Source organism: Chlorocebus sabaeus, chromosome 25 (assembly GCF_047675955.1).
Source record: "Chlorocebus sabaeus isolate Y175 chromosome 25, mChlSab1.0.hap1, whole genome shotgun sequence".
Lineage (NCBI taxonomy): Eukaryota > Metazoa > Chordata > Mammalia > Primates > Cercopithecidae > Chlorocebus > Chlorocebus sabaeus.
This window is the reverse complement of record NC_132928.1, coordinates 69,839,750-69,855,716: the sequence shown is the minus strand read 5'-3', so window position 1 is coordinate 69,855,716 and position 15,967 is coordinate 69,839,750. Positions and strand designations below refer to the sequence as shown.

Genomic DNA, 15,967 nt, shown 5'->3' with positions numbered 1-15,967 from the left:
GAGCCTCACATTCTGATGTTACATATGTCAGGTGCTATGCAGATGATTAGGGAAGGGCAGGACTGAGATTAAACTGACGCCCTCCTACATCCTAATCCAGGCTCTTTGCACTGTATGGGGATGCCTCCCAAAATAATTATCACAGTGACTTAATAAAGGAGGGAGAAAGTTAGTTGCAAATTTCAGCTTAGAAATTCACAGGCAAAAAAGGCTGAAGGGAAATAATCACACTAATAGTGATGCAAGGATGCAATTGGAAAGGAAAAAATGGAGAGAAATTAAAAGCACAAACAGATTTAATCAGGGTCCTGATAAAGTGATAAAGTAATCAATAAGGCAAATCAAAGATAAATGATTAGAGATTTAAAACCTCAGCCTATTAGAAAAACCTAAGGGAAAAGATTTTGAATTTTTTTTATTTCTTCCAAAAGATCCTATTTGACATACTTTTTAATCTAAATGACTGAAGATTTCGAATTTGGAAAGGCAGACACGTATCTATTTCTCATATAACCATCTACATTTCTTGACACACAGCACTGCAACACTCATCTGGTTCCAAAGCAGACGGCTTGGCCCTCTGTTATCAAGAGCGCTATCACTGTTCTGGCCTAGAGAGCTAAGTTGTCTTACACGTAGGTCTTAGCCAAAGCTCAGAGGAAAGAAGTGATATTTGGTGAGTCTACAGGATGTGTCTCCAGCCACTTTTTAGGTACTAAGTTACATCTTGGGATAACGTCAGATGCTGGAAGATGCCGTATTTAAACTTCACTAGCCCAAGCCCGAATTCACCTCCACAGTTTAATACCTTAATGTTTCTTAAAATTTGAGGGATCTTAGAACGACCACTTTAAAAATCTGCTGAAAAACTGGATCTTTTTCTGGGAAAAACTGTACATACCTACATATCTAAAATGTGTATGTGGTTTCGGCCTCTCCTGTCCACAGTCTCTCCTGCTTTGAAGGGATCCCCTAACATGTTTTTTCCTAGAGGTAGTTGGTAACAACCATTGGATAACACGCCTACCACTTGGGTGATAAAATACTCTGTACCCCAAACCCCAATGACATGCAATTTACCTATATAACGAACCTGCACATGTACCCCTGAACCTAAAATAAAAAGTTGTAAAAACTAATAATACAAGTAAAAGAGTTTTTTGCATGTGTTATAAATCTCTTCAGGAGGACCTTCCACTATGCTTTCAAGAGAATTGTCTTGAAGAATTTAGCATCCCTCTGAATTCCCAAAAAAACTCTGTGCTTTTCAAGGTGCTTTTGAGGAAGAAGGATGATGCTTCAACTGTCTTTTGTGCTCTGGCTTCTAGGAAGTTCATTATCACATCATATTCTCAACCAAATAATTAACACTTGACATTGGCATTTTCTTCTGTCTTTGTTTTTAAATTTTATTGTTGTTTGATAATTTTATTGTTTTTGTCTTTGTTATATGTATTGTCCCGGTTCTCCATTTCCTCCCTCTCCCTGCGAATAAAAGAGACGCATAGATTTTATTCTTTTGTTCTACTTTTTCATGAACGTTTCTTCTACATGTATCTGATATATATGGAAAAAAGAATTACTGCCTATATATGCAGAACTTGTAACTCACAGGATTTCTAAACTAAAAGACTTTTCTTAATAGGTGTGAAGTGAAATTCTGCAAGTAGCTGCATCCAGGAACTTCAGAGTTAAACCAGTATCTCAGTATAATCTGTCGCTGCTATAGTTTCCTTTCTTTGACCTCCAAACCTTATATTGAAATTTGACCCCCAATGTTGAAGGCGGAACCTAATGGGAGGTATCTGGGTCATGGGGGCAGATCCCTCATGAATAGCTTGGTCATCAATGAGTGAGTTCTCACTCTATTCGTTTCTGGGAGAGCTGGTGGTTAAAAAGAGTGTGCCATGTCCCTTCTCTCTCTTTTTGCTTCCTCTCTCTCCAGTGATCTGCCCACGCCAGCTCCCCTTCATTTTCTGCCGCGAGTGGAAGCAGCCTGAGGCCCTCACCAGAAGCAGATGCTGGCACCATGCTTCTTAGACAGCCTGCAAAGCTGTAAGCCAAAGAATTCTCTTTTCTTTATAAAGGACCCAGCCTCAGGTATTCCTCTATAGCAACGCAAATGGACTAAGACACTTGTGCTTCCTTTCATTAGCTATTTCAAGCTCAAAATTTACGAGACTGTTCCAAAAATTAGGGCAGGATCTTGTCATTGTGAACTTACAACTTTCTGTCTGAAGCAAAAGGTCCTAACCCCAAACCGTAATTTGAAAGGTGCCTCTACTCCAACTTCATTACCCTTCAACTGCCTCTTCTCTGCCTCCCACTCCCCTCTTACTCAGCAAAAGACAAATGAGTTTAGGCTGGGCATGGTTAACCATCATTCTCAGAAAAACAAAATCCTGCTGTTTGGTATTCTCACTGAGAATCCCTTCACTTAGCTTATGGATCCCCCTCCACAGATTCCTGACAGCTCACTGGGCCAGGGAACCAGCCAGATTTTTTAGCTACATCTGCAGTATCTTTTCTACTCCAGCAGCTGGCATAAGGTGGGAAAATTCATTAACATGCTAATGATGTCCTACTTAAAATTCTAGCCCTGATTATTCTGTGATTAAATCTCTCCCCTTGACGTCGGTTTCCTTTATAGCTGAGTTACAGTGCGAAATCAACAATATTAATAAAGTACAATACAGATTACCAATTTATACACAAGGGATGGTGGAAAACAGTTGCATAAATCTGAGGGCTCTTTTTTTCTTGAAAAGCAGTTGTAGGCCTGGCGCGGTGGCTCACGCTTATAATCCCAGCACTTTGGAAGGCCTAAGCGGGTGGATCACCTGAGGTCAGGAGTTTGAGGACAGCCTGGCCAACATGGTGAAACCCCGTCACTACTAAAAAAAAACAAAAATTAGCTGAGCATAGTGGTGGGCACCTATAATCCCAGCTACCTGGGAGGCTGAGGCAGGAGAATCGCTTGAACCTGGGAGGCAGAGATTGCAGTGAGCAGAGATCGCACCATTACACTCTAGCCTGGATGACAAGAGCAAAACTCCGTCTCAAAAAAAAAAAAAAAAAAAGCAGATGTAGCGAACTATAAAAGTTGCTGATTTTTTTCATTCCACCCTTCTTTAAATAAACACACACATTGGAATCCACAATAATTAAATGTTTATAGTTAATTTCCATAAATATTTAAGGCTTGGAAGATAGATTTAGCTTTTCCTTCTATTTCACTGCACTTAACATTGCTCAGAATTCAAATGCATTATCCTGAAGTCTCAAGAACAGCTGACAGGAGTTAAAGCACACTTCTTTATCATCTCTTTATAGAGATTGTGTCTTGGTGACAAAAGCCAATGGATTCAGTGATGAGATCTGTCTCCCTTTGCCCTTGAGTACCTTGGCATATTTCAGTTCCTTTTCTATCACCATATTATTCTATCTGCTGACACTCCAAACTGAAAGTCCGACTCAGACAACTCAAACATCTTCCAAGAAAGACAAACTTATCACTACCCTCATTAATTTAGAAAATGAATAAAGAAGCAGCAGATTCAAGGTCTGGATCTGCAATCTAAAAGGTAGGAAGAGAGGACTCGTGTCATTTTAACATCTGGCCCCAGTAAGTGAACAAATATCGATGGTATAGTACATTCACTATTTCAAAAGACATCATGCTGGATACCAAAGCAGTACAGTGAAACCTAAGGACGATGTTCTGACCTCAGTGGACTCATAATCTAGCCAGAGACACAAGATACAATGATATTTTAAGTGATGCGCGCAGCAAATTCATCTCAGGTGCATCATGAGATGCATCATTAAGAGGTCTCTGCATGAGAGACACTGCTCATTGTTCCCTAAGACTGCAAATCTCCCCTTTTGCTACGGAAACAGAATTCAGTACTTCAGCAGGGCACACTGCTGCCCAGGGTAAGGACAGTTCCCAGCCCCTCTTGCAAGTAGCTGTTACCATATAACAAGGTTAAGGTCACAGGGATGTGGCCGTAGCAGAGATGTGTGCAGATTTCTTAAAGGGCATGTAAAGGGGAAAGGTGAGCTCTCTTCCTTCTTCGTTTTTTTCTGACTGGACTTGGACATGCATGTGGCTGGGTCAGCCGGGTGGGACTGAATGGCACAAGTTGTGGGTCAGAGAAGAACAAAATAGAAGAGTCTGAATTCCCGACAATCAGGGTGGCTTGATTATACGTCAGTTGCCCTTTTCCCCTGAACGCTGCATTCCACAACCACTGTTGGAAATCAAAATATTTTTTAAGAATACTACATATTGCTCATTTCTTAAATGGTTTCATTCTCTAAGGCTAAAAAGAGTCATGGTACATGCACGCATATGTGTATGTGCGTAAGCACACTCTCCTTTGTACTTTCCCTACATTTAAACTTGAACCCACAGCTCCCTCTGAATTTTTAACTCCCAAAACACAAAAATAGCTGAATATGGACTTTGGCCCAGTTTTATCATATTTTAATAAATAAAAGCTTCAATATATTGAAGAGTTCATTATTTATTTGTTTCCCACCCTCTCAACCCTAGATTATTAATTTGGTTCATCTAAAGCCTACTCACCTCAAATTGGTTAAAAAAAATTAAGCATGTGTAAATCAATGTATAGGGAAAAGGGTGGCTGATCCAGCAAAATCCAAGTGTAAAAACATAAAGAGAAGCTTCACAACAGTAATGAGCCATCTGCAATTTAGAATCACCCATAGTAGCAATCTCTCATTCCATTTGTTTATGTTTTATTCATCATTGTGAAAATACTTAGTGAAGTGACAATGATGAGATTCAAAAAAAACTGCACGGTTCTTTTTTTAAAAAGAGATATTGATGGCTTTCAAGGCTCTACTATTCAAATGAAAATATTGCTGGACTAAATTTGCTCAAATTTGTTCACTTCCTCTTTATTCTTGGATATAATATATTCTTCATTTTGTGACAAAAAGTTATGTGGTGATAACATAAGAAATGTCGTAGTTTCCATTGTTTATACATTTAAAAACTCAATAGCAGAAACCTACTTAAAATGTACAGTCCTCATTCCTATTACGACAGAGTAAACCAGGCTGTGGTGTCTCAGGTGACCATGTTGTCATTCCTTAGTACTATAGTTATTTAGGCTCAAACGTACAGTCTGTAATTACATATATGGCAAAAACAACGCTTGACCTTTAAGAATGAAAAGAAAAAAAGATAAGTACTGAGTTGTTAAAGTCAACTTCAGGGTATTCATTACAAAGAAGACAGAATAACTACTGAACATACTCTTTGATGCAAATATCTCTGTGAAGAAACCTCTCTCTACATAAATTGATAGGCATTTAAAAAAAAAATTTATTCATCCTGAATTGATGCACTTAACTTCAGCTATTTTATATTTCTCAATCTAGCTTATAACTACTACTCTTCATTTACTTCAATTTACGGAATATTTACAAAAGCCCTATTTCAAATCTGGTTCCCATCAGCCCCGCTCTTTTCTTATGTCTTCTTAAATAAGCATACTTTGTAAAATATAGCTGTTTATTCATATATATTTCATTCAACTTTTTTAGTAAATAACATTTATTTAGGAACCATAGTATGCTATAAATGACCCCTGACTTTTAGTTTCTAGGGGCAATGGAAAGGCACACACACACATACACACACACACACACTCCAGGATCTTTGTAAATTAATCTGTACCAATCTGCCTAGGAGATAGATTTTATTCTTGTCATTTTACTGGTGCAGAAACAGGTTCCAGTATTTAATAAAGATTAAATCTGAATTTGCTTTTAATGATTGTATTCTGTATATTAGAAACGGAATCATCAGAAATTCCTTACATGTTTTAAGAAGTAAGTTTTTACTATCTCAATTTGCACTGAACCAGCGCCTTCTGAGACCATCCCTCTGGGTGCAAATCTCAGAGTAACCTGTTACTCTTAACAACTGGAAAAGGAAAGAACTCAGGACACTTGAACTCCTCTGACCAGCAGACACTTTGGCTAAGGCAGCATTTACATCTTCGACACCATCTTGCCTGGGGAAAGCAGCTCTCAGAAAAGCGCACACATAGAAGAGCCACTTTGTGGTCTTTCCTCGATTTTCTCAGATCAACCTGATTTAGTCTATGATTGTGTAGACTAGGAGACTGAGCCAAGAGACAAAAGGAAGATAATTGTCACACAAAGAAAACGCTCAAGACCTTGCCGAGAGAGACTGCCCTAAATAATAACAAGGCTATTAGCAAATGCAGGGTGGGACGGGGAACAGAAAAAGGAAAGATGTCACATGTGAATATGAAAACAAAAGCTGACAAGTAATTCCATTCAGTTTGCCAAGGCGCCTGCCAAAAACGTCCCCAAGGAAAAGGGCCATGTGCTCCGTGACGCTCTTCACGGTGACGTTCACATAAAGCACAGAACATCCTGCCCAGCCACAAAACACAACAAATATCAACATCTTGCCGAGGAACAGTTGTACACTACCTACCATAGGCAGTCTCCTGGTGCTCCACTTCTCTTCTCAATCTGTCGTAATCTTCTTTAACACTTCCCAGCTTTTTGACATTCCTGGAACTCAACACCAACAGCTTGCTGAGAAGTCCCTCCAGCCCTTCTCTCTCTGATGTTAATGATCTAATCTCCTCGGTGAGGTCTTTAGCTGTACAGAAATGGTTTCCTACAGCACATTGTGGGAGAGAAGGAGGGAAAACAAGCTTTACAGCATCCGCACACATGGAAGATCTAGCAGCAGCTAATGTACATTCACAGCATGGGCAAAGAAACAGAACTTTGAGATCATGTACAACTTCCTTAGCAGTCCTCTGGGGAAAGAACATGGAAAAATACTGCCCTCCTTAAACTGGAAAAATCACCAGTCTTTTTTATCACCTTATTCTTGTTATGTCTGTTTTAGGAGTTCCATTGGCTAAGCCATGTCCCATGAAATATGATGACACAAAAATGTCCCAGTGGAATCCAGAGGAAACACAATGTGTCACTCCGTTCAAATAATATACAAATGTCAAAGAGATGACATATTATGGCAGTGTGGAAGGGGACTGGGCCATATAATCAGAGTTGACCTAAATTAAATTCCTCCCCTGTTACTCAAATTACACGACCTGGAGCAAGAAAATTAGCACATCTAGGGCAAATTTCTTATAAAATATGATTGCAATAACACCTGACTCATAGGTAGTTACAAGAATAAACAAGAATTTCCGTCAAGCACTGAGCAAAAGATATGGTAAATTAAATGCAGCAAGGTTGCAGCATACAAGGTCAATATACAAAAATCAATCTTATGTTTCAATATCAACAACAAAAAACTAGAAGATGATTTCTTAAAAAAATACAATTTACAAACTATTTTAAAACTCAAAATACTAACGGATACTTTTTTTAAATATGTGCAAGAGCTCTACAGTGAAAACTATTTTTCAAAAACTGCTGAGACAAAGACAAATAATTTAAAAGATTAAATTATTATACATACACTGGAGGTTCAGTATTGGTAAGATTTCAGTTTTCCCCACATTGATTCATTGATTTAATACAATTCCAATCAAAATTTTATGAGGCTGTTTTGTAGAAATGTGTGTGCTTATTCTAAAACGTTGAAGAGTGAGCCGGGCATGGTGGCTCACACCTGTAATCCCAGCACTTTGGGAAGCTGAGGTGGGTGGATCTCTTGAGGTCAGGCATTCAAGACCAGCCTGGCTAATGTGGCAAAACCCTATCTCTACTAAAAATACAAAAATTAGTGGCACAGTGGCAAGCACCTGTAATTCCAGCTACTAAAGAGGCTGAGGCAGGAGAATCGCTTAAACCCGGGAGGTAGAGGTTGCAGTGAGCTGAGATCTTGCCACTGCACTCCAGCTTGGGCAACAGAGTAAGATTCCATCTCTAAATAAATAAATGAATAAAATGTAGAAGAATGAGCCCATGAGTTTGAAGCTGTAGTACACTATGACTGCACGATTGCCTGGGCAACATAGCAAGGCCCCATCTCAAAGAAGAAGAAGGAGGAGGAGGAGAAGGAGGGAGGGAGGGAGGAAAGGAAGGAGAAGAAGAAGATGAAGAAGAATAAGAAGAATAGGAAGAAAGAAGAGAAGAAGCAGAAGAAGAAGCAGAAACAAGAAGAAGAAGAGGAAGAAGGAGGAGGGGGAGGAAGAGGAGGAGGAAGAAGAAGAAGAGAGGAGAGAGGAAGAGGGGGAGAAGGAGAAAGAGGAAGAGGGGGAGGAAGAGGAGGAGGAGCGGTCTAGGTAAACCAAAGCAATCCTTAAAAAGTTAGTCTAAGACTAAGGCTAAAGCCACTATAAATCAAGGTCATATGGCATTGCATATAGATGGACAAATAGATCGATGGAATATAATAAACAGTCCAGGAGTGGATTTACACATATACAGCCAACCAAAGTGCCAAAGCAAGTCAATAAGGAAAAGAAAGTATTTCAACAAATGGTGCTGGAACAACTAGCTATTCACCTGGGAAAAATATTAACCTTGATTCATACCTCAAACCATACAAAAATTTATTTAAAGGTGGATCACAGGCCCAAATGTAAAAGTTAAAACTATAAAGCTTCTACAAAAAAATAATAAAAGAATATTTTATTGACTTTGGAGTAGGCAAGAACTTCAGATAAGATACAGAAAATACTATTTAAAAAAGGATAAATGGGCTTTATCAAAATTAAAAACTCCTCATCAAAAGATACCACTAAAAAAATGAGAAAACAAGTCACAGACTTGAAGAAAATCATTGCAATATGTCTAACTGACAAAGAAGTTGAATACTACAACTCAACAATTAAAACACAAATGGTGCCATTGAAAAACAAGCAAATGAGCCGGGCGCGGGGGCTCACGCCTGTAATCCGAGCACTTTGGGAGGCCAAGGTGGGCGGATCACGAGGTCAGGAGATGGAGACCATCCTGGCTAACGCAGTGAAACCCCATCTCTACCAAAAAACAAAAAATTAGCCAGACGTGGTGATGACTTAAAAGCCATTTTACAAAGTAAGACACACAAATGGCCAATAAGCATATGAAAAAGCATTTGACATCATTAATCATTAAGAAAAGAAAAATTAAAACCATAATGATTCCACTACAAGCCCAATCAAATGTTCCAAATTAACTCAACTAAAAATGTCAACATTCACAAGGGTATGGAGCAACTGGAACTCTCACACATGTAAAATGGTCCCTTCAAGAAAAGTTCTGCCAGTTTCTCATAAGGTTAAATGTATACCTACCCTTTAATCCAACAATTCTACTTCTAGGCATTTACACAAAAGAAATGAAAACACGTAATCAAAAATATTTGCACTCAAATAAATGTTCATAGTGTCTTTATGCCTGAGAGCCTGTCCCAAACTGGAAGCAACCTAAATGTGCATTAGCAGGAAAATGCAAAAAGAATAATAGAGCTATACAATGAAAGACTACTCAGCAATAAAAAGAAACAAACCCTTCATGCTTGCAGTAACATGTATGTGTTGTTGGTTTTTTGTTTGTTTGTTTTTTTAGATGGAGTTTTGCTCTTGTTGCCCAGGCTGGAGTGCAGTGGCGCAATCTCAGCTCATTGCAACCTCCGCCTTCTGGTTTCAAACAATTCTCCTGCCTCAGCCTCCCAGATAGCTGGGATTACAAGTGTCCACCACCACGCCCAGCTAATTTTTGCATTTTTTAGTAGCGACAGGGTTTCACCATGTTGACCAGGCTGGTCTCAAACTCCAGACCTCGTGATCCGCCCACCTCGGCCTCCCAAAGTGCTGGGATTACAGGCGTGAGCCACCACGTCCTGCCAACATATATGTGTCTTTACAAAAGACGCAAAAGAGTAGTGCCACATGATTCCATTAAGTTTTAGAACAGGCAAAATTAATCCATGGTAGAAGGTATCAGAATAAAGGAGGGATGATGATGACTGGGACAATACAGGGTATTGTTTCTTGAGTGATGAAAATGTTCTATCTCTTGATAGGGCTGGCTGTCTGTAACACAGGTGTCAAAATTCAAGATCTGTAAACACTTAAGACCTGTGCATTTCATTGAATGTAAACCATACCTCAATTAAAAAGAGGAAAAATTAGGAAATTTTAAAGTATGAACACTGAACAATAAATTACTAAATATATAACATTAATGAGTGCCCCACAAATCAGTGTTAGAAAACCCCACTATGTTTTCTAAGAATTTATAGTAACCATAATCACAATAATAGCTACAAACTTTCTCACCTTTGAATGTCATCACAACTTTAGGAAATAGGTTATAGCTTATATTATTATTACTATCATTATTATTATTTTACATTTTAACATCTCTGAAACAGGGATATGCCCTACAATCGTCAAGAGCCAGGAAGAAGCAGGATGCAGTGGTTATAACTGGATTGTTTTCCTGGACCTGGCTGACCATCTGCAACCTCCTGGTGTTTCAATGTACAAACGATTTTAGGACCATCTGCGTACTGGCTGTTGCCTGAAAATCTTGTGTTGATGTGGATTTGTAAGACTGGGAAAGCACCAGCATTCAAAACTTGAGGAAAGGTGTCAGCAGTTTGGCAGACAATCCTACAGAAAACAGTTTATTCTTGGGGGAGAAAAAGTTGCCTCCCAACAACTTCAGGGGTTCAGAGGATGATGATGTGTGGGGAAACACGAACCTCGACAACTTTGAGTCCAAATGTGCTTCAGAAGACTCAGACTGAATAAGAAGACGCCTAGGAAAACCTTAACCAATTTATTTTCCTTTTTAATGGGTGATATGTGATTTTTCAAAAGCCTAAATACATCCAAAAGAGCTAGATCCGTAAGTCTAAGATAAAAGTTCTAAACCATAGAAAGCACTGTTACTGTTTAATTGACAGCAATGTTTCTTTCTTTGTAATATATAAAATAACGGGTGCTTTTTATGTTCACTGAAATTCATATTGTTATCTCTTTTTACAGCTGGGAAAACGGAAATCTGGAGAACTAAAATATCTTGCTGAAGATCACAGTGCAGTAAACCATAGGACAAGTTTCCAGCTGGAACATCACCCCAGAGCCCCTCCTCTTAAGCATAAATTATGTTGCTAGCTTCTTTATTGTTACTTAGTAGGCAGACTTCAAACTGATACCAATGTTGAAAATGATACAAAATGTTTTCCCACCTTAAGGCCATTCTGAAGCCTAGCACATATCATCTGTCACTGAAGTCCATAGTTTCCAGTGCCATGATTTTATAAAGACCCTATTGAGACTCATGCGTTTGTCTCTCACTGTTTTACGCAACATGGCAAACACAAAAGAGAACAAGTACTGCTCCTGCTCTCCAGGAAGTTACCACAAAATAAAGGGGAGAAGGTGCCTTCCAAAGAAAAAGCAAACACTAGGAGAGGTCAGAGGAGAAGAGAGATTATTCCAGGACAGACTGAGGCAGATTTCAGGAGGGAAGAATATAAGAGTACCAAAAGAAGAAATAAGAGCCCTGGTTAGAGAGCAATGGGCAGGGGGCAGGAGGTGAGACTAAACTCACAAGGAAGTTGCTTCAAAACAACAGTGCCCCAAATGCCACGCTGCTGGGTTGGACCCATTTAGGAAAAACCCACAAAGTCCACAGGAGAGCAGACCGCACTTCCATGAGCTTCAAGTTGTAAACAGTAACACAAATAAAACTTTTCCTGGATCGGTAATTTCCATCCTGAACAACGGCCAAGTCAAGGAAGCTGAGGATTGAGCCTCATACCGCGTGCCACAAAGAACCTCAAGGGACCCCACACTCTGGGGAGCTCGCGGGAGGACCAGCACGGAGGTGTGACTGTGTTGGAGCAGGGTGGCCACATGTACAATGTTGTACTTTCCAACGTTCTTCCTTAGGCTATGCTTATGAAGTCCCAACATGTCTTCTGGGCTGTGTTTTCAACCAAGAGAGTTAATAAAAAGTGGGATGGGCACCAACTATGCCTCCAGAGACACCAGGCAGAATATGCCACAGCGTGCCCTTTCCTCCTGTGAACAGTCAGAAAGAAAAGATCTCCAAAAACAAAATGGAAGAGACTACATATACGAGTATACTACACTACGAGCGAGTGCCGGCACAAAAGTTTTGCTGGAAATACACCCCCTAATCCCTTGCAACCCATTGCAAGCTCTAGAGACCAGTGCCCTTGGTAAAACATAGGAGAGATCATTAATTAAAGCCTGGGCCCTTTCTTTGATCCTGAGGAATAAGGCTTGGGAAAATGTACAGTGATAAAAGCAAACGTTTTAAAAGAGCAGAATGAGTGTGAATTCCCAAAGAGACCGTTCATATCAAAACCCAAGCCATGATAAAATGCTACAATGCCCTTGATTAAAATTTTAGAGGTATTTTGACCTCAGATCTAAGCCCATGAGGCTTAGACCAGACCTTGCTTGATGCAGACCTCTTTGACTGCTGAAATTGGTCAGGAGCTTAGTGATGAAAATTTGGAAAGTCAATGCTGATACCTGAAGACAGTCCCATCAGAGATCTGTGACCTGAAACTTCATAACTTTCATGGGCCCTTTCTAAATGCCACAGAAGGATGTGTGTGGACAAGAATATGCCACCTATGGCATCCCAATACACCTGTGCCTGCCTGCTCTTCAACAAGGGAATGAAACCTGGGTATTCTCATAGGTTTTTAAAGCACTTGTCAACATATTTTATTCTGCAAATAACACAATTTAAATCCCTAGGCATATGCCGAAGCTGACTTTACCCACTCTGTTCTAACCATTACTTAGCCTCTCTGAATTCAAATATCAGCCAGGTGTGGTGGCTCAACCTGTAATCACAGCACTTCAGGAAGCCAAGATGGGAAGATTGCTTGAGGAGTTGGAGACCAGCCCGGGCAATATAGCAAGATCCCCATCTCTACAGAAAAATTTAAAAAATTAGCCAGGCATAGTGGTATGTACCTTTAGTCCTAGCTACTTGGGGAGGTTGAGGTGAGAAGATCGCTTGAGCCCAGGAGCTTGAGGTGGCAGTGAGTCATGATTATACCACTGCATTCTAGCCTGGGCAACACAGCAAGACCCCATCCCTTAAAAAAAATACCTACCCTCTGTACTTCATAGTACCTGGGGCATTTTGAATAGTTCTTCCTTCACCTGAGGTCATTATTTGAGAGTCCAATTTTAGAAATTACAATGCTCTCATTACATGGATTGTCTCATTTAATCTTCCCAACAATCCAGGAAGGGGAGTCTCTTAATAATTGTCCTTGATTTCCGGTTTAAAAACTTAGACCCAGAGGTGACCTTGTGAAGGTCACAAAGTTTCAGAGTTCTAGGATACCATGCAAGGTTGCTGAACTTGAACCTGGTTCTTCTGATCTCACATCAATAAGTGACTTAGTTAATACCTGGACAGGAATCATCACTAAAGTGAGAGAGCACATGGCGGGGGGGATGAATCCTGTGCCCACATGGCCCCTTTCACCTGCCCCGTCCTCAGGCCTCTCACCTGGGGTACCCCTCACACACATGGCACTTGCCTGAACCCATGGACGTTTCAGTTTGTAACGATCCTCCTAAGATTGTCTACTTTCACCTATCCACATCTGAACTACACTTATTTAGTGGAAAAAAAGAAATGAAGCCAGTGCTGAGAATAATCAAACTCCAGAAAGAGTAGAGTGCTGTATAATCTGTCTTGTGTGACACCAGATATTTCAAGGAACTGCAAGCTCAAGTGCACAGTTAAGCCAGATCAAGATCTACCCTTTTTTCAGAGCCTTCCCTTGGCGAGGTAAAGGATATCCGCTGTGAGCTTGGGCTGGCTGAACCAAAGGGCAACTGAGGCAGCCAACAAGCCCTAGCCAACTGCTCCCCTCGCCACCCCCCTTCTTCCTGGAGGTCCCTTCAGCTAGAATCTGCCATTTTCTGTCAGGGCTGTGCATTTCTTCCAGTCACCATGACTTCCTGAGACAGCCAAAAGCATTTCCTGTGAGCAGAGCCCCACGGCTGGCTTTGCACATTGAACATTTCAGATGGCCACATATTTCATAGAATACAAGGGGAAGATAACACTGGACACACAGAACTTTCCAACTGCTTAAGAAAATTTGGTGCCTGGTGATAGTGACAGACTAAATATACAACCAGACAACAGCCAGGCCATATCAAAAGGTGGAACTCTGATCCACAAGGTGCAGCAACTTCCCCAGAAAACAATACCCCTGCCTACAAAAAGCAACCCTGGAAGCCGGCCTGCTCTAAGTCAGACCAGCTGGAAGCCAAATTGCTGTCTAGTAACTCTTCAGGAAGTTAAATAATAAATTCTGTAACAACTGGCCCAAAATGTTCAGGACTGGATTAATAACTGATGGCTTCCCTAATTTTTGTCCCCAATTCCAACTTAGAACCCACCAGAGAAAGCGAAATATGCTCCCGTAACCAAGCACACAAGATGTTTGCTTCTAGTGAGCTGTCTCCAGCTTCCCCTCATCGATAACTTCCAATCAGGGCACATCTGAAGACTTCACCTTTTTCCACTATAAAGCTTTCCCACTCGTCTGCCCACCTTTGAGTCTCTGCCAAATTGCAGTTGATGGTGTCTGACTCCCTTGCTGTAGCAAGCTCTGCATAACAGCTTTTGCTTATTCTCATTGGGTAGGTCTTCATTGCTTTTCACACCAGATAGGCATCATCTTTGAAAACATCTTTATTGGGTCTCTTGTCTCCCTCCTCCAGTCACTGATCTAAATCACAGACTTTTTTAGAAAGAGGGAAAATAGTAAAGAAAGAAAGCAACTGAGTTGATGCTCCCAGCCACTGTCTGTATCCTGAATTTTGTTTTTCTGCCATATGTCAAGTGGCCTCTCCTGGACCATTGTCACTGCTTCTCCTGCTTCCTTGCAGCTGCAGACACAGGAGCACTCTGTAGGTCTGGCCTTGAGCCCCCATCCACCCCAGTACAGGGCCAGCCCCTGCTGTTCTGAATTAGTGCAGTGACCACTTAAAACACAGTGAGTGTCCATGCCTCTGTGATCTGCTCTTTCCAGTTCCATACAATGTTAAGAACCCACTTAAGAATGTTTAATCATTCAATAGTTTTTCTTAGCATATAATAAAAAAGTGATTTAAATACAATCTATTTTATTTTAGATTATATCATTGGGGTTATTTTACAAAGTTACAAATAAAATTAATAACAAGCAAAATTCTTATTCTTCCTTGTTTGACAAGTGACATGGTCCGTTTAATTTCCTTTAAATTAATTATGCAAGAAAAGGATATTTTCTCAAGAAAATTTAAGATGATATATATTTATTGGTTGGGTGCCAAATATTCATTCAGAAGATGGAAATTTAAATCCTTGTTTCTAAATTTAAGGAAAAAACTACTTTCATTACTTGATGTGTGAAATTCACCCATTTTGTGTTTATCTAGAAAATCTAGTTTATTGTTTAAATGTTCTTATTTTCCCCAAAATCATCAGTTAGGAGAGAAGATTTCAAGCTGCCATTCAAATACAATTGTGTGCAATGAATACATTTCGGGTATAGATAGTTTTTACTCTCTATAAAGGAAACGCCAAATTGGACAGAACCATCCTTTTTTTTTTTTTCTAAGGCTTTTGGAGTATCAGAGACATCCTCTTATGTTATTTTAAAATGAAAAAATTTTTGAGCTGTTTGCTTCTTGGAAACAGATAACAAGGGGGCAGGTGAGATTAAAAAAAAAAAAAAAAAAGTATCCAAACTGAGGTGAGACCCAAAGATGGCCAATCTAATAACCAGGCAGAGGTCTCTGCTTGTCCTGGGAAGGCTCCCTCATTGGCCAGAGGAGCCCACTTGTTGGGCTGCCAACTGGTTCCTATAAATTCTAAGGCAATTAGAATCATATGGTGACTCTAACGGGAATGAGACAGCTGCCCAGGCATTAGAAGAAAACCACACCCAATGGCTCAAGCCAGCGGCAAGAGATAAAAA

At 40.1% G+C, this 15,967-nt stretch overlaps 1 protein-coding gene across 2 annotated transcripts in view; it reads right to left on the bottom strand.

Annotated features, from left to right (window-relative positions):
• DISC1 (DISC1 scaffold protein) overlaps positions 1-15,967 on the bottom strand; it is a 394,443-nt gene that overhangs the window by 201,728 nt on the left and 176,748 nt on the right. For both annotated transcript variants that reach the window (XM_007989799.3, XM_073011848.1), the window contains exon 9: positions 6,503-6,691. In XM_007989799.3, the coding sequence (XP_007987990.3) occupies positions 6,503-6,691 (189 nt within the window). The remainder of the gene's footprint in view (positions 1-6,502; positions 6,692-15,967) is intronic.